General features: G+C 41.9%; 1 protein-coding gene across 3 annotated transcripts in view; it reads right to left on the minus strand.

Annotated features, from left to right (window-relative positions):
- Positions 1–644: 644 nt before the first annotated feature.
- The window catches only part of LOC149837353 (histone deacetylase-like protein), a 31,422-nt gene continuing 5,778 nt past the window's right edge, over positions 645–26,288 (minus strand). For 2 of the 3 annotated variants that reach the window (XM_090005985.1, XM_090005986.1), the window contains exons 3-4: positions 1,185–1,330; positions 645–1,116 (exon numbers count right to left, since the gene is read on the minus strand). In XM_090005985.1, the coding sequence (XP_089862111.1) occupies positions 906–1,116; positions 1,185–1,330 (357 nt within the window). In that variant the 3' untranslated portion in view covers positions 645–905. The remainder of the gene's footprint in view (positions 1,117–1,184; positions 1,331–26,288) is intronic. The other variant, XM_090005984.1, reaches the window with a different exon arrangement.

Raw genomic sequence — 26,288 nt, forward strand, 5'->3', positions numbered from 1 at the left:
TAAACTTTTTAAAACCAGATATTTACAAATTTGAGCATGAAAAGAATAGCAAACTTTATAAGATATTTTAAAAAATGCATCATATTTGCCGTACAATACGATCATGTTATGTCCATCAAATCAAATGATTTTTCTTGTCAACCACCCTTAAATAATGCAATCCAATCGGAGATTGCATTCTCTTGTTCATCTGTAGAAAAATTTCTTCCCTTTGATGGAACTGTTCTTGAATCCGAGCCTCATATGCTTCTAAGTCACATCATATGCAGCATCGCTGCATGGTGGGCATGCAGCTATCTGCTTGACAGACACCCTATCTTGGCATTTCTCTTTATGGGTGTGGTGTTCATCTCGAGAAACGTTGAGACAGATGGTCATCAGAACTTAGAAGCCGCACCACTGCATAAAAAATGTCTTCTTGATCTAATAACGTTTTTTTTTCCTTCAATAAAAAACAAAATCAATCTCTAATAAGAGAAAAAACAACGACATTGAAACTAAAGACTCTTGGTTTAGTTTGCACAGATATGCTAATCCAGCTATCCAATTTGAACCAAGAGTGCACAACTGACGCAATAAAAAAAAAGAGACATCATATACCATTGCTAGGCTCATTAACTCCTTTTTCAGCTACTACCCGAATCTGAAATCACCTCCATTAACTAAGAAAGAGAACAGGAGCCTGTTTTTAGTATGCATTCCAACATGATGCAGAGGGTGTGCATAATACTAAACTCACAATCATGAAATAAGCACCCGATTACAGGTTTCCTTTTCCGAGACAATTAAGACTAGACTATCTACAATCAGAATTTTAGTGAAGTATCTATGCTAAAATACTAAGCTTGACCAAATAAGTCCAATGAAGATCTATACAACTTTGATGATGGGTTGTATTAACCATATTAAAGGTTTGATGTCGATGATCCACTACTTTCGCCATTGCAAGATTGCTGAAAATTAGCACCTGCTACACCTACTTCAAATCCTATCATCTGAACTGGTGGCCTCTCTCCAAATTTCAAGAGATAAGCGATCTCATAAACAGGTTGGAGCTGCAAAATGAATTGAGCATCTAGATATGCATCGCATAAGTAACACCATATTGAGAGGTCACTGTCAAACATAAACATAACCAATTATCACTGAAACCAAGGGAGTAACACAAGCAACACTTCTTATACCTGTAACTGAGCACCAGACAATGTCCACTATGTTGATGATGCTCAAACATGTGCTTCTTGACAAACCGACTGCAGAAGACATTCTTGCAGCCAAGGCACAACCAATTTTCAGATGGATTATCACACCTAAAATAACAATGATCCATCTGATAACCAATCCTCGCAACAATTATGATCAAGAATTTAAACCATAATGAAAGAATTATTCACATAATGGAAAAGAAGGAAACAAAGACAAGGCCATAACACAGGCTTACGTGCCTCGCAGGATGAACCTTCTAAACAAAGCTCAAAAGACCATTGAAGAAACAAAATATATGCACAAAGTGTGCAATTTTCAAATGTACAACCAAGAGTTAATCTTGGGAATAGAATACAAATTGTCCAAGTATAGATTTTATCAACCCTGATCCACTTTTGGTGTGTGTTTGAGTTGGATATATGAGCCACCAGAGTCTAACCTTGTTAAACATACTTATACACACACACATTATGGATATATGTATCTAGTAGAATGTTCCTAGGGTATATATGTAACTTTAATTTAATTCCTTTTGTAATTTACATTTTTATTTTCTATATTTTGGCTAGGTTGACTAGTTAGGACTAGTCTAATGGCTAGTCTTTTGGCTCTCTTTGTATATATAGGGGATCTCCCCCATTTGTAAGTATGCATTTGCTTGGTGTATTTTAATATTATTAAATTCTATGTCACAGGGACTCTCCAACTAGGCATCGCACTTGCACCCGATGCGGTCAACCTGACCCTGGGTGCAGTCAACGCACCCAGGGTCATTTATGTCCAACTTTTGGACTTTATATATATATATATATATATATATATATATATATATATATATATATATATATATATATAATTTTTTATATTTTTGCTGCACCCCCGCACCCAAGTTTTTTGAAAGCGCTGCATCCCTGCACCCGCACCCATGTGACATAGATTAAATTGTATTTATTTATTGTGAGTGCCTTAGGGACTATGTCACGTGGGTGCGGGGGTGCGGCAGAATATATATATATATATATATATATAGAGAGAGAGAGAGAGAGAGAGAGAGAGAGCAGGGTGGGGTGCTCGGCCCCATCCCTGAAATCAGAGGGAGCAGGGTGGGAGGGCTCGACCCCTCCCCTGAAATCAGAGGGAGCAGGGAGGGGGCTCGGCCCCGCCCCTGAAATCAGAGGGAACGGGGAGGGGGGCTCGGCCCCTCCCCTGCCGACCCAACAAGAGAGCGAGAGAGAACGAGAGGGTACCTGAGACGAGGGAGAGAAGGAGGTGGCATTGGGCTCCCCTGCGAGACATTGGGAGGAGAGGAGGCGAGCGAGAGAATGGAGCTACGCAGGAGAGGAGGGGAGAGGAGAGGAGAGGATTAGGGCAAAAAAAAATTGCCCTAATCCTCTTTCGCAGCCCCTTTTGATCGGGCAACAGAAAAAAAGTACGTTAAAAAATTGGATGAAAACGACCCTAGGTGTGTTGACCGCACCGGGTGCCGCACCCGCGTCGCATCGCGTTGACACGGGTGCGGCACCTGCTTTGCCGAGTCCCTGTGACTTAGCTAAGGGATCTCCCCCAATTGTAAGTATGCATTTTCTTGGTGCATTCTAATATTAATAAAATTACATTTCTTTACTGTGAGTGCCTTAGTGCCTTTGTGCATTTGAGCTATTGCCCTTAGTGCCTTTGTGCTTCTCTTTCTTATGGGTTGGATTCATTACAAACCTGACTTAGCAACACCTATTGAGTTATTGCATCCAGAGGTAAACTGTCAGTTCTGGAATAATTCAGATCAACATCTGATAGGATCTGAATACAATTGCACCATTTTGTGTAAACCTACATCTGACAAAGGCATGGAACTAATCTGAACCAGATCAATAAAGTGATCGTCAGACTAATTCAGAATTTTATTCTGAATATGATATTTTTGGGTTTGGGGCAGACCAATGACAGGTTGAACTACAAGAATCCAAAAGTCGGTTCCCTCCATACCATGACTTATTTTTAAGGCTCATCACCCAAGAAAATAATTTTCCCTAAGGCCATGTTTGGTTGCAGGAAAAACAAGTTAGAAAAGAAAAACTTCTCCCAAGATCCATGGGTCCCATGCATTCTTTCTGGTGCATAACAAGCATGTAGAAAGTATCCCCAAACAAATTGTCATTTTAGAGAAGCTTTTCTGGAGAAAAAACTCTGAAGTGGGGACATCCAACTCTTTCCCCAAGATAAACTTCATACAAATGTTTTCCCCTACAATCAAACGGGGACTAAGGGGGCATTTGATTGCTTGGACAAGTTTATCCTCAAGAGGAAGTTCCCCAAGAGACAAATTTCTACTTGATTTTTCTCTTATAGACATTGGATGCCATATTTGAAATATACACATTTATCATGTAACCAATACAAGAAAACCAAAATAAAGATAATATCCTCTACCAATAATGTAAGGATAAAAGTGGATCAAATCATCAAAGACTCAACTACATGTATTGGATCAATATTCATCAGCAAATCTGGACCCAAATTCAGTCACCTGATTATCTGCATTTTTCTCAAAAGGCAATGAAACAAATCAACTCTCTCTCTCTCACACACACGTGCACACACACACATACATACACACACACATGCACGCACACACGTACAACCAAATAACAATGCATCAGAAGGTAAACCCACAAAAGGCTGGAAAATAAACTGAACCACATACCAGGTATAGTGAGCCAAAACAAGAAAAATCCAATATATGGGCACCAATTGTGAGGTTGGGAGGCAAGGAAATTCTTCTTATCGAATGGCAAAGGCTGTGCCTTCAAGATTAATGGGCTGGCATAGGCGGGCTTGGAGAATGTGGTTGATGTGAGAGATAGAGAGATGATGGGTTGTGGCTGGAACATGTTGAAACCTTCGAAGAAGGGTGGCCATGGAGAGGGAACACTAGGAGTGATGACAAAGGTGGAAGTGATGATGGTGATCAAAGAGGTTTTACAAGGAAGAAGAGATACACCATGAATTAGAAACTCTCTCTCCCTCTCTCTCTGACCACTTGACTCCACAGCTCCGCTTTCCGATTCGATATAGAAAGAACGAAAAGCTACGAAAGGTGCTGTTATGTTTATAAACCAAGGATGGTTTTGCCCCCTCGTTGTTCCATGCAAGAAAGCAACCATTCACTCCAAGTAGTTGTAGTTGTAGAATTTTTGTATTGGAGCTTCCACAAGTTTGGACTGGTATTCATGTACTCATTAAATAATCTGTGTACATGGAGAGAGAGGGTAGCACATAAATAGTAATACATATGTTAAAAGGCATATTACACTTCTCAACACTCCCCTTTAAACTTGAGATGATGCTAACAAAATCATCTCAAGTTTGGTAAGAAAGGGCTGAAAAAGTGAAGAAGCTAAACTTTTGGTCAATATATCAACAGCTTGTGCATTTGAGCTCACATGATCTAATGAAATAACTTCATCTTCAAACGTTCATTGTAAAGTGACAATTAATTTCAATATGCTTGGTTCTATCATGAAATTCAGGATTTTTGGCAATATGAATTGCACTCATGTTGTTATAATATAAGGAGGTACTTTCACAAACTTTCACTCTAAGCTCTTTAAGAAGCCATCTTATCCAAATGATTTTTCCAGTAACCTGTGTCATGGCTCTATATTCTGCCTTAGCAGTAGATAAGACAACACGTTGTTGCTTCTTTCTCTTCCAAGATATCAAAGAACTACTAAAGAAAACACAAAAACTGGTAATTAAAAGACGATCCTTAATTGATCCTCCAAAATTTGAATCACAATATGCTCTAATATCTGTAGAGGATGAAACTGAGAAGAACATGCCAAAATGCATAGTGTCTCTCGCATACCGAATTATTTTTAGCACTACTGGATGAATTGAGGTGGGGGCACTCATATGTTATGTCAGGTCTAGAGATAGTTAAGTATATCAAACTGAAAAGGTGCATTGGATCTGACCCGATCCATGTATCCAATCCATGTAACATGTAATGTAACTTTTGTTTTTCATTTATCGGGTCTGGATACACCAGACCCGGACCCATACTGAAATGTAACTTAAATACCTAAGTTAGGTCACGATTTCATTACTGAAATCGTGACAGCCGTAACTGCTCTTTCTCTCCCTCTCTCTCTCTCTCTTCTCTTTCTCAACGCAGGTGCTGTGCAAAAGGAAAACTTTCATGGTATCAGAGCATTAGATCCATCTAGGGGTCGAAGGTGATTCCAAAGGTGCGACAGATCAAGATTTGAGGTTTCGTTCATCTCCCATCTTCTTTTCTTCTTCAGATTTTTTTTTCTACCTCCATCCCCAATTTCTACCTCTCGTTTTCTCTTTTTTCTGTTTCTCTTCAGTCTTTTCTTCTCCTGTTTAGTGGATTCACGCCTCACGTGAATCCCTAAGTTGTTCACGTAAGGGAATCACGTGAAAACTGGTTCACGATACCCCTTATTCTGGTTCACGATATCCCCTCTTCTACTGGACTGGATATCCAAGTCTGATCGTGCTTTCGGGGCAGACCTGCGACATCAAATCTGGGATTCTAAATCCCTTTGATGTCCAGCCTGCTGTGTGACAACCTTTTTTGAGTCGACTCTCACAAACCCTTCTCGTATTATATTCCTTTTGACTGTTACGAGTGAGATCCACATTGAAAATACAGTCAGCAAATCTTTCTGGCTGCAGACTGAGCACTCTGTGGGTACTCTGGTAACACAAAAAGGGGTTCTTTTTGTTAAAACTCTTCTTCATGGATCTTCATTCCTCTTCATCCAATCTTTCTTCAAGTTTTCTCACTCAACTCGTTTCTGAAAAGTTAACTACCTCAAACTTCTTGATTTTGAAGAGACAAATCATTCCTTTTATAAGGAGTAAAGGTCTCTTAGGTCACCTTGATGGAACCACTCTCGCTCCACTCGAATTTGTTACGAGAGAAGAAAAAGATGACAAAGGAGTAAGTTCAATTGTGAATGTCAAGAATGTAGAGTACCTCAACTGGGAATGGAAAGATCAGTCGGTTGTTGCATATATCACTTCCACCTTGTCCCAAGAGGTCCTTGTTGCAATTCCCAACAATTGTACTGCTTTGCAGCTTTGGGAAAAACTGGTTCAAACATATTCACAAGTTTCGCAGGCACGAATGGTTTTTCTCAAGAGGGAATTTCAAATGCTGAGAAAAGATTCCATGACCATCATGGAATATCTAAACAAGATGAAGACTATCGCAGACCAACTTGCAGTTATAGGATGCGCGGTGAATGACAGTGATATGGTGCAACAAACTCTGAGTGGATTGGGATCCGACTACAACATGATCGTCACTTCACTATTGTGTCTCCCTGCCCTTCCTACCTTTGATGAGTTGCGAGCAAAATTAATTCAGTATGAGATGACTCTGAAAGGGTTCTCTGAGGAATCTCACATTCACACAAATTCCCAAGAAGTTTTTGCCACAGGAGTGACTTATGGTAGAGGACGAGGACGAGGACGAGGAGGACAAGGGCGCAGTGGACACGGAGGGCGTGGTCTGCTTCCCACTCCAAATACGTCAGCTCATGCGCAGGGATCAAGAACCATTCCTACTTGCTTCCTTTGTAACAAAAAGGGGCATATCAAGGCGAATTGTTGGCATAATCCAGAGAATAAAGGAAAGGGTCCACAGACAGAAAACAAAAGAAAATTATCAAATAGTGGAGAGATTAAAGATCTGCTAATATCTGCCTTGTCAGAGTTGAAATTGAAGCAGAGTGATGAAGGTACTTGGTTTGTCGACTCAAGGGCAGCGACTCATGTGACAGGTGATGCAGGTAAGATTTCTAATCCCATTCCTTATTTTGGAAAAAGTAAGATTGTCACTGGAGATGGATCCCACCATCCTGTTTCTCATGTTGGAAAAACTGTCATTCCCATGTCATATTCCACTCTTACTCTTTCAGACGTTCTTCATGCTCCTGACATTAAGAAAAATATTGTCTCTGTTTCCAAACTTATTGATGATAATAATGCTTCAGTTAAATTCACTCCCTTCTTTGTGCAGGTCAAGGACCTACGCATGAGGGAAACATTCGCTGAAGGAAAGAGACGAGGCAATATGTATGTCTTTGAAGAAGCTCCTTGTCAAGTTGTTCGCCCAGTCCACCTGAATTCAAAGTCCTCATTAGAGTCGTGTTCATCCTCTTCTGCTAATGTTTTTAGTATTTCTGAATGTAATAAGCCATTCTTATGGCATAGTCGGTTAGCACATTGTGGGAGTCATTTTATTGAGAAACTTGTATCTAATAATCTCATTCCAAAAGAAAGTCTCAATAGGGATGAGAAAAGTCACAAATGTTCCAGTTGTCTTTCCTGCAAGAGTCATGTATTGCCTTTTCATTCCATTAATAAGAGAGCTTCAAAACCTTTTGAGATAATCTGTTCTGATGTATGGGGACCCGCTCCAATTGCCTCTGGATCTGGAAGCAAATACTACCTAATATTTGTTGATAACTATTCTCGATACACTTGGATATATTTCATAAAAAATAAGTCGGAAGTCTTCTCTTTGTTTCAAAATTTTCTTTCCCTTGTCAAAAATCAATTTTCTGAGTCCATTCAATTTTTCCAATGTGATGGAGGTGGGGAATTCTCATCCCGTGATTTTATTTCTTTTCTTCAAAATAACGGAATAGGAAGAAGGGTGTCCTGTCCTCACACCCCTCAGCAAAATGGAATTGTTGAACGAAAACACAGGCATATCGTTGAAAGTGCCATGAGTATGCTTCATGACAGCAATCTTCCCATCAACCTATGGACAAAAGCTTTTCACTGCCTTTTTGGAACTCATCCTAGTTATTATGATCTGCGTGTTTTTGGATGTGTCTGCTATGTACATATCGATCAGTCCCTGAGAAACAAGTTTCAAGACAAGGCCCAAAAGTGCAGATTTGTGGGATATGCAGATGACTACAAAGGATATAGGTGTTATGATCCCACCAACAAACGCATCAGAACCTCAAGAAACGTTGTCTTTGATGAACAAAATTTTGATCACAGAGCTGACACAACGAATATGCCAACTGAAATTTATTATCCTTGGCTGAGCTCAGAACTTTTTGCTGGCCCCAATGAAGCATGTTCCTCAGATTGTGTGCAACAAGAAGGAGAGGTGTTTGAGAACACTGGGACGTCGGAGTCACAAAATGCAGAAGAAGTACCGGGCAAATACAAAGGTATTGTCTATTCTAGACAGAGGCCGACAACATCAAGCCATTCAGATCATGTCTCAGTCGCCAATCCTGTGCCTTCTCATACTCTTGCAGCCAGAAAATCAAACCGCATACGACATCCTATTGACAGGTGGGTCAGTTATAACAACTTCTCCTTGGATCTTCAACTGTTTTTAACTGCCATCAATAAGGATGAAGAGCCCATCATGTATTATCAGGCAGCTGCTTCTATGAAATGGGTAGAAGCCATGAATGATGAAATGCAAGCCTTACATGAATGTGGAACATAGGAAGTTGTTCCCAGACCACCTGATAAAAATGTTGTCGGATGCAAATGGGTCTACAAAATCAAGTACAAGCCAGATGGAACAATTGAACGATATAAGGCAAGGCTTGTAGCAAAAGGATTCACTCAAGAAGCAGGGCAAGACTATGATGAGACTTTCAGTCCGGTTGTAAGAATGGGAACGATTCGAATCATCATCTCTCTGGCTGTTGAACATGGATGGAATTTGAGTCAGCTTGATGTTAAAAATGCATTCTTACATGGGAATTTGAAGGAAGAAGTATACATGGAATAACCCCCTGGATATCAAGAACAAAATTGTAAAACCCATGAATGCAAGCTAAAAAGAGCCATCTACGGCCTGAAGCAGGCATCTCGCTCTTGGTTTGATAGCTTCTCGCTGGAGATTCAGAAACATAGATTTTCACGTTCCATGCTGGACCACTCATTATTTATTTTTAAAAGCCCGCCTGTGACCACTCTATTATTAATTTATGTCGATGATATTATCATCACAGGAAACTCTGCGGACCACATCCAAGAAATAAAAGACTTATTAAGTCAAAGGTTCAAAATGAAAGATCTTGGAATTCTACGCTATTTTCTTGGTGTAGAAGTTGATAACCAGGCTCATGGCTTGACACTCACTCAACACAAGTACACCGTAGACGTTCTCAGCAAGGCAGGCATGAAAGACTGCAAACCTCTGGGAACTCCGAGTGTACTTCATCAAAAACTTAGCGCTCATGATGGAGATCTGTGTGATGACCCCACCAGGTATCGTAGCATAATAGGAATGTTACAATATCTCACATTCACTAGACCTGATATTGTTTATTCAGTCAATCAAGTGTCTCAATTTATGCATGCGCCACGTACTGGACATATGGAAGCAGTCAAGAGGATCCTTCGATATCTGAAAGGGACTATTGGAGATGGATTGATATATTTACCACTGTCATATGGCCAAGACGAGCACCAAATTACTGTATATTGTGATGCAGACTGGGCAGGGGATCCTGACGAACGAAGATCTACATCAGGATATTGTGCCTTCATTGGAAGAAATTTAGTCTCTTGGAGCAGTATAAAACAAAAAGCTATCGCTAGATCAAACACTGAGGCTGAATATAGATCCATGGTTGCTGCCACTGCCGAAGTCACATGGATCAGGCATCTTCTAACTGAAGTAGGAGAAAAGATCTCCCACACTACCTTGCTCTGCGATAATCAAAGTGACATCAACATGTCTTTCAATCCCGTACATCACAGTCGTGCCAAGCACATTGAAATCGACCAACACTTTGTGAGACAGAAGGTTGAAGAAAAAGAGATTAAGCCTGAGTTTGTCAGCACTGAAAGACGGGTTGCAGACATATTTACCAAAGGGTTAACCAAGGACTGCTTTTGGATGCTTAAAAGCAAGTTGTTCATGGTTCAAAACCATAATCAACTTGAGGGAGGGTGAAAAAGGTGCATTGGATCTGACCCGATCCATGTATCCAATCCATGTAACATGTAATGTAACTTTTGTTTTTCATTTATCGGGTCTGGATACACCAGACCCGGACCCATACTGAAATGTAACTTAAATACCTAAGTTAGGTCACAATTTCATTACTGAAATCGTGACAGTCGTAACTGCTCTTTCTCTCCCTCTCTCTCTCTCTCTTCTCTTTCTCAACGCAGGTGCTGTGCAAAAGGAAAACTTTCACAAACTACCCACAAGCTGCCTATAGAACATGAGATATTAAATATTCTCATCATTTGTGGTTCTCAACCTGACATTTGCTTCCATAAGAGAAGTCACTCTCTTACAATCATCCTGCAAGTTTAACCTTCATCATTAGATTTGTTGCATACTTATATTAAGAAAAATAGAGTCCTCTTCTTGAGTATGCTACTTCCAAACCTAGGAAATACTTCAAATATCTCAAATCTTTCATTTCAAATATGGTAGAGAGACTTTTCGTAGTGTCTACAATTTTATGCACATCATCTCCAGTGATGATCATATCATCAACATACAAAAGCAATATACATTTTCCATGCTTGGAAAATGATACATTAAAGCATGGTCATGATAACTCTGCTAAAAAACAAAAGACTTACTGCATTACTGAACTTCTCAAACCATGCACATGGTGCTTGTTTGAGCCCATACAAAGCTCTTCTTAATTTGCATACTCGTCCCTGAGAATTTGAATACCCATGAGGCAACTTCATATAAACCTCCCTTTCCAAATCTCCATTCAGAAAAGCATTTTTCATATCAAGCTTCAAAAGATTCCACTGACGAATTACGACAACTGTAAGTAAAGTCCTTATAGTTGTCATGTGGGCTACTGGATAAAAGTTTCAACAAAATCAATGCCAAACTATTGACTATAGCCTTTAGCTACGAGTCTCGCCTTATACCTCTCAATTGATTCATCTGTCTTAGTCTTGATCTTGTGTACCCACTTGAACCCTACTACATTTTTGTCGAACAGAAGGTCTACAAGGTCTCATGCATGCATTCTTTCAAGAGCTTCTAACTCCTTTGTCATTGCCTGCTACCACTCCTCTTTTGAGGCTGCCTTTGCATAGAAACTATGCTTGACATAGAAGTGGATTAAAGCAAGAAAAGTACGGTGTTGAGGAGAGAAAGACTCGTATCACAAAACGAGGAAGGACAGAAACTCTAGAACTATGATGTAACTGAGGTGGACAAAGTACAGAAGAGGAAGACTCTTGACTAGTGTGCTCTGAATCAGCTGGAAGGGGATAAGAACTAACCCCTAGATTTCCTGCTTCCATCATATTCTATCTAATCTAAAAACGGTATTTCTACCACATTGTCTTCTTTTTGGAGTAGGATAGACCAAACCTACCCCCCTTCCTCTTTTGGAGTAGGATAGACCAAATTTTTTAGTATTAGTATTATACTATGCAAATTTATGATCTTTACTATAAGTAACGATACATGACTTCTTTCTTACAATTACGATACAAGTTATGATACACATTTTACAACCTTGTTTATCACTATGCCCATTTTTTTTTCAGGATTTTTGACTCTTTTTTGGATCCTCACAGTTAGAATACCATGGAGAGAAGCTTAAAGAATATGACAAAAGAAGCCAAAGAAATTGTGTTTGCCTCTGTTTTTACAATATATAAAACTTAAAAACACCATAATTTTCATTAGGTCTATAGCAACTCACTACAAGGATAACGTTGCATAAGTTGCAATGGACGCAACAAAGGTGCTTAGATAATGAGATAAGTTTCATTCATTTGTTTTCTATGAGAGAGCTGGTACTAAAGCGATAGTAGCCAATCGTAGGTATTCAACAGCCAAAATAGCCATTTAGTTGGACTTAAGAGGGACCATGATAAGTATTCAATAGAAAAAAAATCCACCCAGACACTTTTAGTAGAAGATGGTCTGAGAGAGAGAGAGAGAGTAGAGAAATGCGAGCTCTACTTAATTTCCTTGTTGAATTCATCTATGAAACACACCAAGTAATGCCATCTTAGTACAACCATCATCCCAATTTGCTACTCTTTGAAAATCAGCTTCACACTCTCCTATGCTTTTCATTTGCCAAAGTTTTTAGAGTGCATCATCAACATCTTCATATTTGGTGGCACCAAAACTATGTTAAAATATACATATTTATATATGTATATACTTGTTTATGTATGTATGTATATATATATATATATATTATGATGTAATTAGTAATGCCCTCTAGGGGCATTTTAGTCTTTTTCATTTTATGTAATAGTAGCTGTCCATTAGGGCCAGCATTATAATTCATCGTTTTTCTTTTTATTTTTTCGTTTTATCCTTTCACTTAAGTGAAAGGGCCCTTTTGTAAAAGGCTCATAGAGCTGTTGGGAGCTCCCCAAAGGCTCTATGAGCCCTCTTGTAGCCTATTTAAAGAGACTTCTTGTCTCTCTCTTTAATGCTTGTCTCAAGCATTTTCAATAGATATTATTTTTATATTTTGTGTGTTTTCTCTCTCTCTCTCTCTCATACTCTTTGTGAGGTGGTTGTGATAGCGCTTGTGGCTTATTGTATTTTGCCTATTAGAGGCTTTTGTGTTTGTGCACTTTTTGTAGCCCTTAGTTGCATTGTAATGGTGCACATTTGGTTTCATTACATGGTATCAGAGCCCCTAGGTGTCTACACCCCTGGACCTTATTGATTGAAATGCTTGTGAAGGTTTTACTCAAGCAAATATTTTTTCCTTCATCTCTCTTCTCTCTCTTTCTTGTCATGGCCAACAAAGATGCAAAGATCAATCTTTTATTCAAATTGAATAGGAGCCAACTACATGATATGGGCGGCTGCTATGGAGAACAACCTCAAAGGACAAAAACATTGGGGCTATGTTTGTGGCACGATTCCCGAGCCAAAATTGAAGCTCACAATAAATGAAGGTCAAGAGAGAGCTCTAGATGAAGAAGAGAAGGAAAAAACTATTCAAGAATATCAATCCAAAATAAAGGATTGAGAAAGTGAACATGCTAAGATATTGGCACGGTTCATAAGGAACATTGAGCTTAAAATTTGTGCAAATCTTGCAATGTAAAACCTGTAAATTTTTAAGAGAAAATAAATAAAGAAATTACTTTAATTCGAGTTAAAAATGGGTTTTTATCTTTTTATTGTCAATTTTGTGTGTTTTATATGCTTAATTTTATCTTTCTGACAAAAAAGGGTAAAATGGTCATTTCAACCATTGCTATAAATAAAATGTTATTAAATTATTCAATTTAATCGTTTTAATGAGTTACAAACCCAATTAAGTGTTTTAGAGGTGTTTCGAATGTAACGGGACATATTTTGATGGCTCTCAAAATAATTTATCAAAAAGGGTATTTTATTCATAAAAGTTAGTTTCAAAAATATTGTAATTTAATAGAATATTAACTTTAAAATCAAAATTTTGTTTAAAATAGGATTATTAACCTTCAATTAAATTACATTTAGCATTATTGTAGTTATACACGACCCATTGCATTATAAAAATTTCTATTTTAAATTTTAAAAGGTTTTTGCATTTTTGTTTTTTGTTTTTTTCTTTTTATTTACGTTCCTCGGGTCGGGCCCGAACCGGGTCCAAACCGGACCCGATAACACCCCCCGTAAGAAGCCCTAATGCAAAGCCTCTTTTGCATTTTCCTTAGTCGCCGAACCCCATCCACCTGCTATTTCCCCTTTTCTCCTCCTTCCTTCCCATCTGCGGTCTCACCGAAGCAGCACCGACGACCACTTTATGTCGTCGCCGTGACCACCACTGCCTCCTCTTCTTCCCCCTCATTCTTCCTCCCCTTCTTTTCCTCCTTCCCCTGTGTTTATTCTCTGCTCGTGTGCCGACCGGATAGCACCACCATTGTGAGCCACCAACGTTGTTGGGACCTACTCTGTCGTCGCGCCAGTTCGGTGACCCCCTCTCTCTTCCGAACCTTCTGTTGTCGACGCCAAAAGCCACTTTCACCTTCTGCAACCATTGCCAGACTTCTGACCTTCTAATCGAAAGCCAACCCCTGTCGAGGTTTCCGTCGAACGTCCATATCTCTGCCACCTCTGCACGACCGCCCAACGCCGAAGGGTCTCTCTCTTTTTCTTCTAGTTTGCAGAAGTGCGCATATGGGGAAAACAGAGTCCCCGTTCCCAATTTCAAAAAGTTTAGTGGTAAAGATAGATCTTTGTTTAAAAGGCATACATCTCATTTTTTCAAGAATACAATCATCACAAGAGAAAGTACTTTTACAAAGTTTTTTGACAAATTGTAAATAGGATAACTTGGTGATATTGGGATGTCCAAGTCTTTTGTGCATAACATTTATATCTTTGTGTTGGGCAACATTACAAAAAGAGTTTTTTGGTATTTGAAAAGAGTCCGCATAGTATAAATCTCTATTTCTAGAGCCTTCTGTGAAAATAGAGATAAAGTGTGCGATAAGCACAACACCACCAATGTGCACAAATGCACAAGAACACTTAGAACAAATGTACACGAAGGTACAATAAAGAAACTCAAATGCACAAAGGCATACAAAATATAAAGAATTTTATTGAGAAGAATGGAGAACAAAAGCTCCAAGAAGTGAGTTTTACAAAGGGGGAACTCCCCTATTTATAAGAGGAAAAGGAGCCTTGGAGGGGAATTCTAACTGTTGGAGAGGCTCAACAGCTAGTGTTGAGCCCCCTCCAAGTTGACTTTGAGTCAACAAAAAATAAAGAAATAAAAAATGAAAAGAAAAAAGAAAAGGAAGAAAAGTAAAAATACAAAAAGTATTACAACATATTCTTAATTATGAATATGCGCAAAAGGAAGGGAAATGACTAAAATACCCTTGCGGGTTTTACAAGAAAAAAGGGAAACAAATATATTTACATATATATATATAAAGAGAGATACATTTTAACACCCTCCCTCAAACTTAGGGCATAATGACCGAAAGTTTGCTAAGGAGAAAGTTGAATCTTGGAGAGCAAAGCGCCTTGGTGAAGAAATCTGCCAACTGATATTCTGAAGTCACATAAGGAAGATCAATGACTTTTTGTAGATATGTGATGCAGGGCAGGACCCGATTGGGTCCATCGTGCCACCCGATCTGCCACAAAGGGCAGATGAAGGACCCCGCGCATATGACTCACTTGCAGGGACGGAGCCACGACGCAGGGAGGTACCCCTGCGCACCTACGTCAGGCGTGGTGGAGCTCGCACGCCCCAGAACCAGCTGCAAAGAGAGACTGACCCGGATCGTGGGTCGGATCCAAATCTGGACCCACGACCCGGTCCAGTAAACAGCCTTTAAAAGGCCCTGCCTAGGGTTGCGTGAAGGCAGAGATTATTGAAAAGCTCCAGCCGCCTTCTTTCCTGCAGTTTTCCTATTCTTTTACTTGCTTGCTGTTTTTCCTTTATATTTTTTCACTGTTTATTGCATATTCCCATTGCTTATTAAACATTTCTGAATTTAATAAAGAAGTTCAGCCACACCGATTCACGGTGGGCCATTATTTTCTCTCCTCCTCCAACGTGGACTGCATCAAAGTGGTATCAGAGCAGCGGGCGTTCCACCTTCATCAGCGGTATGGCTCTTGAGGAGGGAACCAATCTGGTACAAGGCGAAGTGCGTGAGGAGGCGAGCAGCGAAGATCCCATGCTGCGTGTCATGGAGGTGTTGACGAAAATACAGGAGAATGTGTTGCGCGTGACCCGGGATGTTGCAGGCCTATCGAAAAGGCTGGATAGGATGGATAATCGTTTGACAGCACTCGAGTCGCGCAAGGGGCCGTGCGCAGTACCAGATGCAGACTTCGCTGATGGCGTGTCTGCAAATATGAACCTCCAAGGGGCTGAATCATCCCAGCCGATACCCCTACAACGAGTGACTGCGCCTGTTTCAGCATCCATGAATGGTCCGGCCTACCCAGCAGTTCCAGCATCCATGTATGGTCCGAACATCTCTCGACAGCACCAGGGGATCTCGACGAACAACGATGCCCTGGTAAGAGCACCCCACTCCCGACAACGGGTGACTGCGCCTGTTTCACAGGTGGACCCGAGCCTGCAGGGCCCCAGCGGTACGCTGGGTCCACCTGCAGGCCAGGGTGCGTGGCCAGGCGCAAGAGCAAGTGCGCTGAGGGTCAGCCCGAGCCTGCAGGGCCCCAGTGTTGCGCTGGGTCCACCTGCGGGCCCAGGATCGTGGCAGGGCCTCGCTCGGGCTGTGTCGCAGAGTGAGCTGAGTCGGCAGGGGCCCAGCATCACGCTGGACCCTGCTGCTGGCCCGGTCCTATCAGCCCAGCTTGGGAGAGACGTGCATTTCTTCCCCGACCCCACACGAGGAGGCTCCGTAGCCGCATCCCTGCGAGCTGGAGTTGGCGAACCTTTGTTGATGGGGCCAGATCCAAGAGGACCCAGTCCAGTTTGTAATGCAACGGGACCCAGGCCTGTTTCGCTGGGACCAACCATTGGGTCTCAGGGAACGGGTTTGGGTCTAGACACCCCTTACCCAGCCTACCTAGTTGGTTCCGGTTCGCGGGCAGCCCCGAGCCAGAACCAACCCATTAGTTCCGACCCTTAACATATACCCCAGACCGACCCTAACCCATATCGGACCCGGACGGAGCTCCAGTTTGGATTTGAGCCGGGTCAAAACCAGACCCATAATGCTATGGATCGGGGATCGAGTTCAAACCAAGCTTCTTATCCCCACAACTCGAACATCGATCCAACCCACTCATATCTGGGTCCGACGAGTAGTGTAGGAGCGGGCCCGATCCATATCCCATCGGGCGAATCGACCCATCCATATAACCACCAGGCACCATACCCATACCCATACCCATACCCAAACCCAAATCCACCTGTTTACCCAACCCTGACCCAGAACCCAACTCAACCTCCAGCCCAACACCATACTCCCAACCCACAACCATATTATACCAATTTTACCCGCCAGGAACCAGAAACTCACCCGAACCCTCCCCCCTACATTGGCCTTCCCGTCATTCCAGTACCACAATACCGGCCGCAGATGGTGCCCGCCCCCGGGCAAACCAGACCGAGGCAATGTCAGCAGGAACCGGCGCGCCCTGACCGCCGACCCCCCATAGGGAGAGTTCGACAGCACCAACATCCCGGCGAGCAATACCGCCCTACGGACAATGAGGCAGCCTGGGACGACGACCTTTTCTGAAACGAGCATCCTGCCGGAATGGTGGAGCCGCGACAACAGAGAGCACCAGACCACTCCTCCACTTATGGCGTGAAACTGGATCTTCCGGAGTTTGCGGGGCGATTCGACGCGGAGCAGTTTTTCGACTGGTCTTATGCAGTGCAGTTCTTCTTCGATTATCACACAGTTGCTGAACATCGTCGTGTCTCGTTAGCTTCTACGCGATTGAGAGGCCTAGCACAGACATGGTGGGTGGAGCTACAACGATCAAGGGAGCGGCAGGGATTAGAGCGCGTACAGTCGTGGGAGGAAATGCAAAGACTGATGCAGTCAAAGTTCGTGCCTTCGGATCACGCCGAGCGAGCCTACAAGGAATACCTGACCCTGCGCCAAGGTTCCCGAACTGTAGCAGAGTACACCGCGGAGTTCCATCGTCTTTCCCTGCGTGTGCAGATCGAGGAAACAGCTCGTCAGCAGGTCACGAGGTACATTTCGGGTCTCCGCCCTGCTATCTCTGATGATTTTAGTTGTGTCACAGTGGAAACATTAGATCAAGCCAGCAGTTATGCCATGAACATCGAGGACAAGCTGAAGCGGAGGCAGGAATATCGGACGACAAGTAATGAGCCCACCAGCCGACCCAAGCCGAGTTTCCCAACCACGGGAGCAAGCTCCCCTAGTGATTCAAAACCTAGAACAGACCTTAGCAAACCTGACCAGTCAGATCCAGCTTTCCACACCCGGTCCAAAGCCAAACCTACTGAGTCGACCCTTCGTTGTTTTAGGTGTCAAGAGTTAGGACATGTCGCGTCCAAGTGTCCGACCGTGAGCAAGAACACCCATCTGGTTGAAGGAATTGTCGAGTCCGCAAGTGAGAGTGATAGTGATGACAATTCATTAGTTGAGGTTGAGGATGAGAGGGGAGTTATAGAGTTCGACGGCAACGTCGAAAGTTTGTTGTCCATCCGTCATGTGTTGACCACACCCCGAGAATCGGCCCCATCGAAATGGCTAAGGAATAACATTTTTAGGACCCGGTGCAACTGTGAGGGGCACGCATGTGATGTCATCATTGATACCGGAGCTTGTGAGAACATGGTGTCTGAGAGTGTGGTGTCTACCTTGAAACTTAACACCGAAAAGTTGTCCCAACCCTACAAGATGGCCTGGTTCAAGAAAGGAAATGAGGTTCCCATCACTCAGCGATGCCTAGTCCGGTTTTCCATGGGGGAACACTACCACGATGAGGTGTGGTGTGATGTAGCCCCTATGCACGCATGTCACATTCTCTTGGGACGTTCCTGGCAGTTCGATCGCCAGACAACTCACGATGGCCGCAAGAACACATACTCCTTTGTCTTTAATGGCCATAGAATAGTCCTTCTACCTATCAAGGAGACTGGTTTTCCCACTGTAGACAAACCTGAGCGAGTTCCCCGAATCGCAGGTCTCTCGTACCGGCTCTTCTTGGACCACTGTCAGGAAGATGGCTATTGTTATGCCCTAGTGGCAAAGCCAGTGATGAGTTCGTCCGTGTCCATTCCCGCGGACGTTGCCCCTCTTCTAGAGGAGTTCCGCGACATTATGCCGGATGAACTACCTGATGGATTACCTTCGGCAAGGGTAGTTCAGCATGCCATTGACTTTGTGCCAGGGTCGAGTCTACCCAACCTTCCCGCATATCGCATGAACCCCACTGAGCATACTGAGTTATTAAGACAGGTTCAGCAATTGCTGCAAAAGGGTTTCATTCGCGAGAGTGTTAGTCCTTGTGTCGTTCCCGCCTTACTTACTCCTAAGAAAGATGGGTCCATGCGCATGTGTGTCGATAGTCGTGCGATCAATCGCATCACAGTCAAATACTGTTTTCCCATTCCTCGTTTGGACGATATGTTTGATATGTTATCTGGTGCCTCCATTTTCTCTAAAATAGACCTAAAAAGCGGGTATCACCAGATTCGTATACCCGAAGGGGACGAGTGGAAAATAGCATTCAAGACGCGTGATGGATTGTACGAATGGTTAGTCATGCCGTTTGGGTTATCTAATGCCCCAAGTACCTTTATGAACATGATGACCCAGGTCTTGCGTCCGTGTATTGGGAAGTTTGTTGTTGTCTACTTTGACGACATTTTGATCTATAGTTCCTCATTGTCCGAGCATTTGAGTCACCTGCGTCAAGTCTTAGATATTTTGAGAAATGAAAAATTGTATGCCAATGCCAAGAAGTGTGAGTTTATGACGTCCAGTGTCGTGTTCTTAGGGTTTATTGTGTCATCTGATGGCGTCAAGGCCGACCCTGCAAAAGTTCGCGCGATTGTCGATTAGCCTATCCCAAAGACTATAGGAGAGATCCGTAGTTTCCACGGGTTAGCCACTTTTTACCGACGTTTCGTGAGAAATTTTAGTACCCTTATGGCCCCCATCACGGAGTGCCTAAAAGGTACTAGTTTTCATTGGACGCCAGCGGCTAGCAAAGCCTTTACGATCATCAAGGACAAAATGACCAGTGCTCCTGTCTTAGCCCTCCCAGATTTTAGTGCAGTCTTTGAGGTTGAATGTGATGCCTCTAAAGTGGGGATTGGCGCCGTCTTGAGTCAGAATTGTAGGCTCGTTGCCTTCTTTAGCGAGAAGCTGACTCAGGCCAGGTGCCAATACTCCACTTACGATGTTGAGTTCTATGTCGTTGTACAAGCCCTTCGTTATTGGAGACATTATCTCATTTATAAGGAATTTGTCTTGTACACGGACCATGAGGCATTAAAGTATCTGAACAGTCAGAAAAAGTTGAGTGCTCGTCATGCCAAGTGGGTCAGCTTCTTGCAAGAGTACACCTTTTCGCTTCGGCATCAATCGGGTACCCTGAACAAGGTGGCTGACGCTCTTAGTAGGAAGAACAGCCTTCTGATGACTATGTCGGTGCAGGTCATTGGTTTTGAGCAATGCAAAGAGTTATACCCTACGGACCCTGATTTTCACAAAGTCTGGGAAGGGTGCACCTCTTCAGATCGCAACCTCGACCCCCATTTTTGTATTCATAATGGTTACCTCTTCCGTGGTAACCAATTATGTGTGCCCAATTTCTCCCTTAGACTTCAGTTGATTTCTGAATTACATGAAGGAGGGTTAGCAGGGCATTTCGGGCATGATAAGACGTTCGCTCTCTTAGATGAACGATACTTTTGGCCCAAAATGCACAAAGATGTTGTCAAGTTTATCCAAGGCTGTCATGTGTGTCAAGTGTCCAAGGGTCATCGTCAGAATAGTGGTCTGTACACCCCGTTACCCATTCCTGAACGGTCGTGGGAGCATGTATCCATGGATTTTATCGTGGGCCTTCCCCGCACACCACGTCGTTTTGATTCAATTTTAGTAGTTGTTGACCGGTTCTCCAAAATGGCTATCTTTGTTCCGTGCAAGCGCACCACCGATGCCTCTTTAGTCGCCTCATATTATTTTAAGGATGTTGCCCGTTTCCACGGTCTACCTCACACAATCACTTCTGATCGCGACACGCGTTTTATGAGCCACTTTTGGAAATCGTTATGGGCCCTGTTGAAAACTAAGCTTCAGTTCAGTAGTGTGTATCATCCCCAGACTGATGGCCAAACCGAAGTTGTGAACCGCACCTTAGGAAATTTGTTACGGAGCCTAGTGGGCGAAAATGTCAAAACTTGGGATCTCGTATTGCCCCAAGCCGAGTTCGCCTATAACAACTCCATTAACCGTTCTACTGGTAAATCTCCGTTCCATGTAGTGTATGGTCGGTCTCCCACCCATGTCGTTGACCTAGCCCCTGTGTCAGATCTCTCAGCTCCAGCTCCGGATGCCTTTGATGTCGTTGAGTATATGCGTGACGTTCACAGACAAGTTCGGGCCAAACTTGTTGAAAGCTATGAGACCTACAAAGCTTTCGTAGATCAGGGTCGTCGTGATGTCCATTTCGAGGTCGGTCAACTTGTCTGGGTGTATCTGCGTCCAGAGCGTTTTCCTGTAGGCACCTATAGCAAATTAAGTCCTAAGAAGTATGGCCCTTTTAGGATCCTTCAGCGATTGGGTTCGAATGCTTACCTCCTTGAGCTGCCCGATGATTGGCATATTTCCCCTATTTTCAACATGGCTGATCTATATGCTTACTATGGCAACAACAAGTCGACAGAGCCGACTTCTTCCCAACCAGGGGAGAATGATGCAGGGCAGAACCCGATTGGGTCCATCGTGCCACCCGATCCGCCACAAAGGGCAGATGAAGGACCCCACGCATATGACTCACTTGCAGGGACGGAGCCACGACGCAGGGAGGTACCCCTGCGCACCTACGTCAGGCGTGGTGGAGCTCGCATGCCCCAGAACCAGCTGCAAAGAGAGACTGACTCGGATCGTGGGTCGGATCCAAATCTGGACCCACGACCCGGTCCAGTAAACAACCTTTAAAAGGCCCTGCCTAGTGTTGCGTGAAGGTAGAGATTATTGAAAAGCTCCAGCCGCCTTCTTTCCTGCAGTTTTCCTATTCTTTTACTTGTTTGTTGTTTTTCCTTTATATTTTTTCACTGTTTATTGCATATTCTCATTGCTTATTGAACATTTCAGAATTTAATAAAGAAGTTCAGCCACACCGATTCACGGTGGGCCATTATTTTCTCTCCTCCTCCAACGTGGACTGCATCAATATGCCTCTCTGACATAATGGCAGTCCATCTCAATATGCTTTGTCCGCTCATGAAACATGTGATTCTTAGCAATATAGATTGCACTCTTATTATCACAACACAGCTTTGTGGGTTCTTGAATTGGAATTCCCATGTCTTGCAACAACTGATGAATCCAGACAATCTCCATAGTTGTAGAAGCCATGGCTCGATATTCTGCTTCGGTGGACGATAGAGACACCTTCTGTTGTTTCTTACATCTCCATGAGATCAGGGATTCACCTAAAAAAATGCAAAAGCCTGTAATTGAGTGACGATTATTTGGGTCACCTCCCCAATCAGAGTCAGTATACGCAATTAAATTTAACTCAGAAGATGAGGAAAGGAAAACTCCCTTGTTTAAAGTTTCCTTTATGTATCTGACAACTTGAAGAACGACACTCATATGAACGGATGTAGGAGCATGCTGAAATTGGCTTGCAGTATGCACGGCATGAGAGATGTCCGGCCTTGTGATGCTAAGATACATTAGAGATCCCACAAGTTGTCGGTAGGGGGTAGGATCCTCCAAAGGTTTCCCATCATCGATCATTTTTTATCCCACAATTTCAGGGGTCTCACAGATTTTATCATCAGTAATACCTGATCTGTCAAGAATCTCACAAGCAAGTTTAGATTGAGACAAAAAATAGCCTCTATGAGAGTAGGCTACCTCGATACCAAGAAAGTAAGTCAGATACCCCAGGTCTGACATTTCAAACCTTTCTTTTAAAGTGGTTTTAATGTTTCTGATGCCCTTTATGTCACTACCTGTTATCAACATATCATCAACATATAACAGTAAAATCACAATTCCTGCATCAGACTTTTTGACGAACAGAGCAGTGTCAGTGTAGCATGAGGTAAAACCATTTTGAACCATCACATCATTAAATCGATCATACCAAGCCTTAGGGGCTTGTTTTAAACCATAAAGCGCTTTTTGCAAACAAAGGACTTTCCCCTTTGGTACGTTCTTACCAGGAGGAGCATCCATGTAGACTTCTTCATTAAGGTCCTCATTTAGAAAGGCATTTTTAACAGCCATTTGGTAAATATTCTATTTTTTAATAGATGCAATGGTGATCAAACACCTTACAGTAACCATTCGTGCAACAGGAGCAAAGGTTTTTTCGTAATCAATGTCGTATTCTTGACTATATCCTTTTGCGACAAGACGGACTTTATATCTTTCGAGAGTGCCATCACTCTTGGTTTTGACTTTAAAAACTCATCTACATCCTATTGTTTTCTTTCCTTCTGGAAGATATTGAAAAACCCACGTTTTGGCTTTGTTGAGGGCTCTAAGTTCGTTGTCCATGGCATCCCTCCACTCTATCATTTCCTTAGCTTCTTTAAAATTTCTAGGTTCTTGATATGAGTGAATGGCACTAAGACATGCCCTATGCTTTGGAGAAAAAGACTCATAGGATATAAATCTAGAAGGATTTTTCCTAGGTCTTTCAGTTCTTTGAGAGTGGTTGGAAGATCCACTAAGGTCACTATATTTCTCTATTGCACTTCTAAAAGTGTTTTTATCTCTATGTGTATAGGTAATTGGTTCATTTATCATTTCTCCTTCATCATGAATGGTTTGAGGAATACTTTCACTTATATCCTCATTCTCATTTAATTCATCATCGCTAAAAAAATCTTCATTTCTAGATAATAGTTCAAACAAAAAAAAGTAATCGGCATTATCTTCATGAGTTTTGTGTTCTTCAAAACCACTTATGTTTTCTAAAAAGGTTACATTTCTTGAAACATATAGTTTATCATTTTTAATATCATAACACCTAAAACCTTTTTGGGTTTCCGAATATCCCAAAAATGCACAAAGAATAGCTTTAGGAGATAATTTATCATTCTTATCGGTGAGAACAAAACATTTACAACAAAAAATTCTTAACCTATTGTAATCAGGTTCTTTTTTATACAAGATTTCATATGGAGATATTTGATTCAAGTTTTTGGAAGGAAGTCGGTTGATGCGATAAACCGATGCAAGAGCCGCTTCGGCCCAAAATCTTTTTGGAATTTTTTGAGAAATTAGCAAAGTTCTTGTAGTTTCAATTATGTGTCTATGTTTTCGTTCGGCCAACCCATTTTGTTGAGGAGTTTTGGGACAAGACCTTTGATGAACAATCCCGTTATTTTCAATATAATTTTTGAAATCATTTGAGAGATATTCTCCCCCGAAATCGGTTCTAAGAATTTGTAATTTCCTATTGAATTGATTTTGTATTAACATGTGAAAAACCTTAAAAGTAGAGAAAACCTCATGTTTATGTTTGAGGAAGTATATCCAACTATACCTTGAGAAATCATCCACATAAATAATAATACGAAAAACCTCCCTTAGACACAACGGGTGCCGGTCCCCAAACATCCGAATGCACAATTTCGAAAGGCTTAGTTGAAAACATAGTTTTTTGTCCAAAAGGTAAGCTTCTCATTTTACCAAGAATACAATCATTACAATTGAAATTGTCTTTACATAAGGTTTTAGCAAAATGTAAATAAGAAAGCTTGACAATATTTGGATGCCCAAGGCGTTTATGCCAAACATTTATATCTTTATGTTGGGCAACATTACAAAAAGAGGTTTTTGGAATTTGAAGAAATTCCATGAGATAAAGATCTCCCTTCCTAGAGCCTTCCCCAATCAACTTCCCGGACCGGCGATCCTGTATCCAACATTTATTTGATGAGAATTTGATATCACACCCATAATCCGATAGTTGAGAGACGAAAAACAAATTTAAATTTAGTTTTGGTATAAATCTAACTTTAGGAATAAAAAAACCTTGTCTTTCAAAATCACCAATTCCTTTTATTTCAAGAGAAGCCCCATCCGCGGTGGAGACAAAAGAGGGTGACAAATTTTTTGAGTATTTAGAAAGTGTAAAAACATTTGGAGTCATATGAAAGGATGCACCCGAGTCTAAGAGCCAAAGAGTCTTACATGGCGGCTCCTAAAACGGATCCTTTGAGGAATGGTTGAAGAGCTTCCAAGATTTGATTGAGAGACAAAGTAGCATGGTTGGAAGTTGATGGACCTTCCTCCGTGGTTGATTGGAAAGTAGTAGACATAGCCACCATCTTCTTCCATTTAGGGCATACCGGTTTAATGTGACCCGGTTCTTTGCAAAAATGGCATATGATCTTACTATAATCTCTTCTTCCATAATGCCCACCATTTTCTCTTCCTCCTTGATTTTGGTTAAATGAGGGGGTTTATAGGTTTTAACATTATTCCCCGGTCTTGAGACGGGATAAGCACCCCCATCCTCATCTTTAGAAGGAACGGCCAACATACTTAGATTGGTTTTATTCATTCCCAATCTAGTTTCTTCTCCACTTAATTTGGTAAGCACATCTTCCAATGGAGGAGAAAAGAAAGAAGATAAGAGAGAGGATCTAGTTTGTTCAAACTCGGGTCTAAGCCCATTTAAAAAGTTAAAGAAATGATCCTCTTCTAATTGTTTGGCCCTCAATTCAATAGCCTCACCACTCCATTTAGGTTCTTGGAGGGCAAGCTCATCCCAAATAGTGGATAACTCGGCGAAATACTCTCTAACGGACATTTCTCTTTGTTGAAGGGTTAAAGCTTTCTTTTAAAGATAATATTTATGGGACAAATCTCTTGAAGTATACATTCTTTCAAGATATTCCCATACTTGATATGCCTTTTTGAACTTTAGAATGTTGGCATTAATTTTGGTCTCAACCGAAGAGAGGAACCATGAGAGTATTTTGTAATTTTTCATTTCCCACTCTTCATGCTTCTTATTGTAATCTTCAAAAGCCTTTTCTCTTTCTTCTCCCTCAAGAACCTTGATCTCCCCTCTCTCAAGGATAGTGATTTTAGGTTCGGGTTCGGGTTCGGGTTCGGGAATAGTTCCTTGAACATATCCCCAAAGACCCTTTCCTTTTATATGGGCCTCCATATTCCCGGCCCATACATGATAATTCGTTCCATTTAATTTGAAGCCAAGAGAGAAGTGTGAATCCTTTTCGCCCATTAGAGAGGATACAAAGAGAAATAAATGCGTACCACAATGCGAAATGAGTCCCTTCTTGATGTAGGAAGCTTCTAAAATATAGGATGAAGAACCGAGTCTTCACTCCAACCACCACAACTTAATGGCACGCTTTACGAGGTACTCCAACGAAGAGAGAATAAAGCACGATCTTCTTTTCCTT

Source organism: Nuphar pumila, chromosome 5 (genome assembly GCF_984573655.1).
Source record: "Nuphar pumila chromosome 5, dmNupPumi1.hap1.1, whole genome shotgun sequence".
NCBI classification, from domain to species: domain Eukaryota; kingdom Viridiplantae; phylum Streptophyta; class Magnoliopsida; order Nymphaeales; family Nymphaeaceae; genus Nuphar; species Nuphar pumila.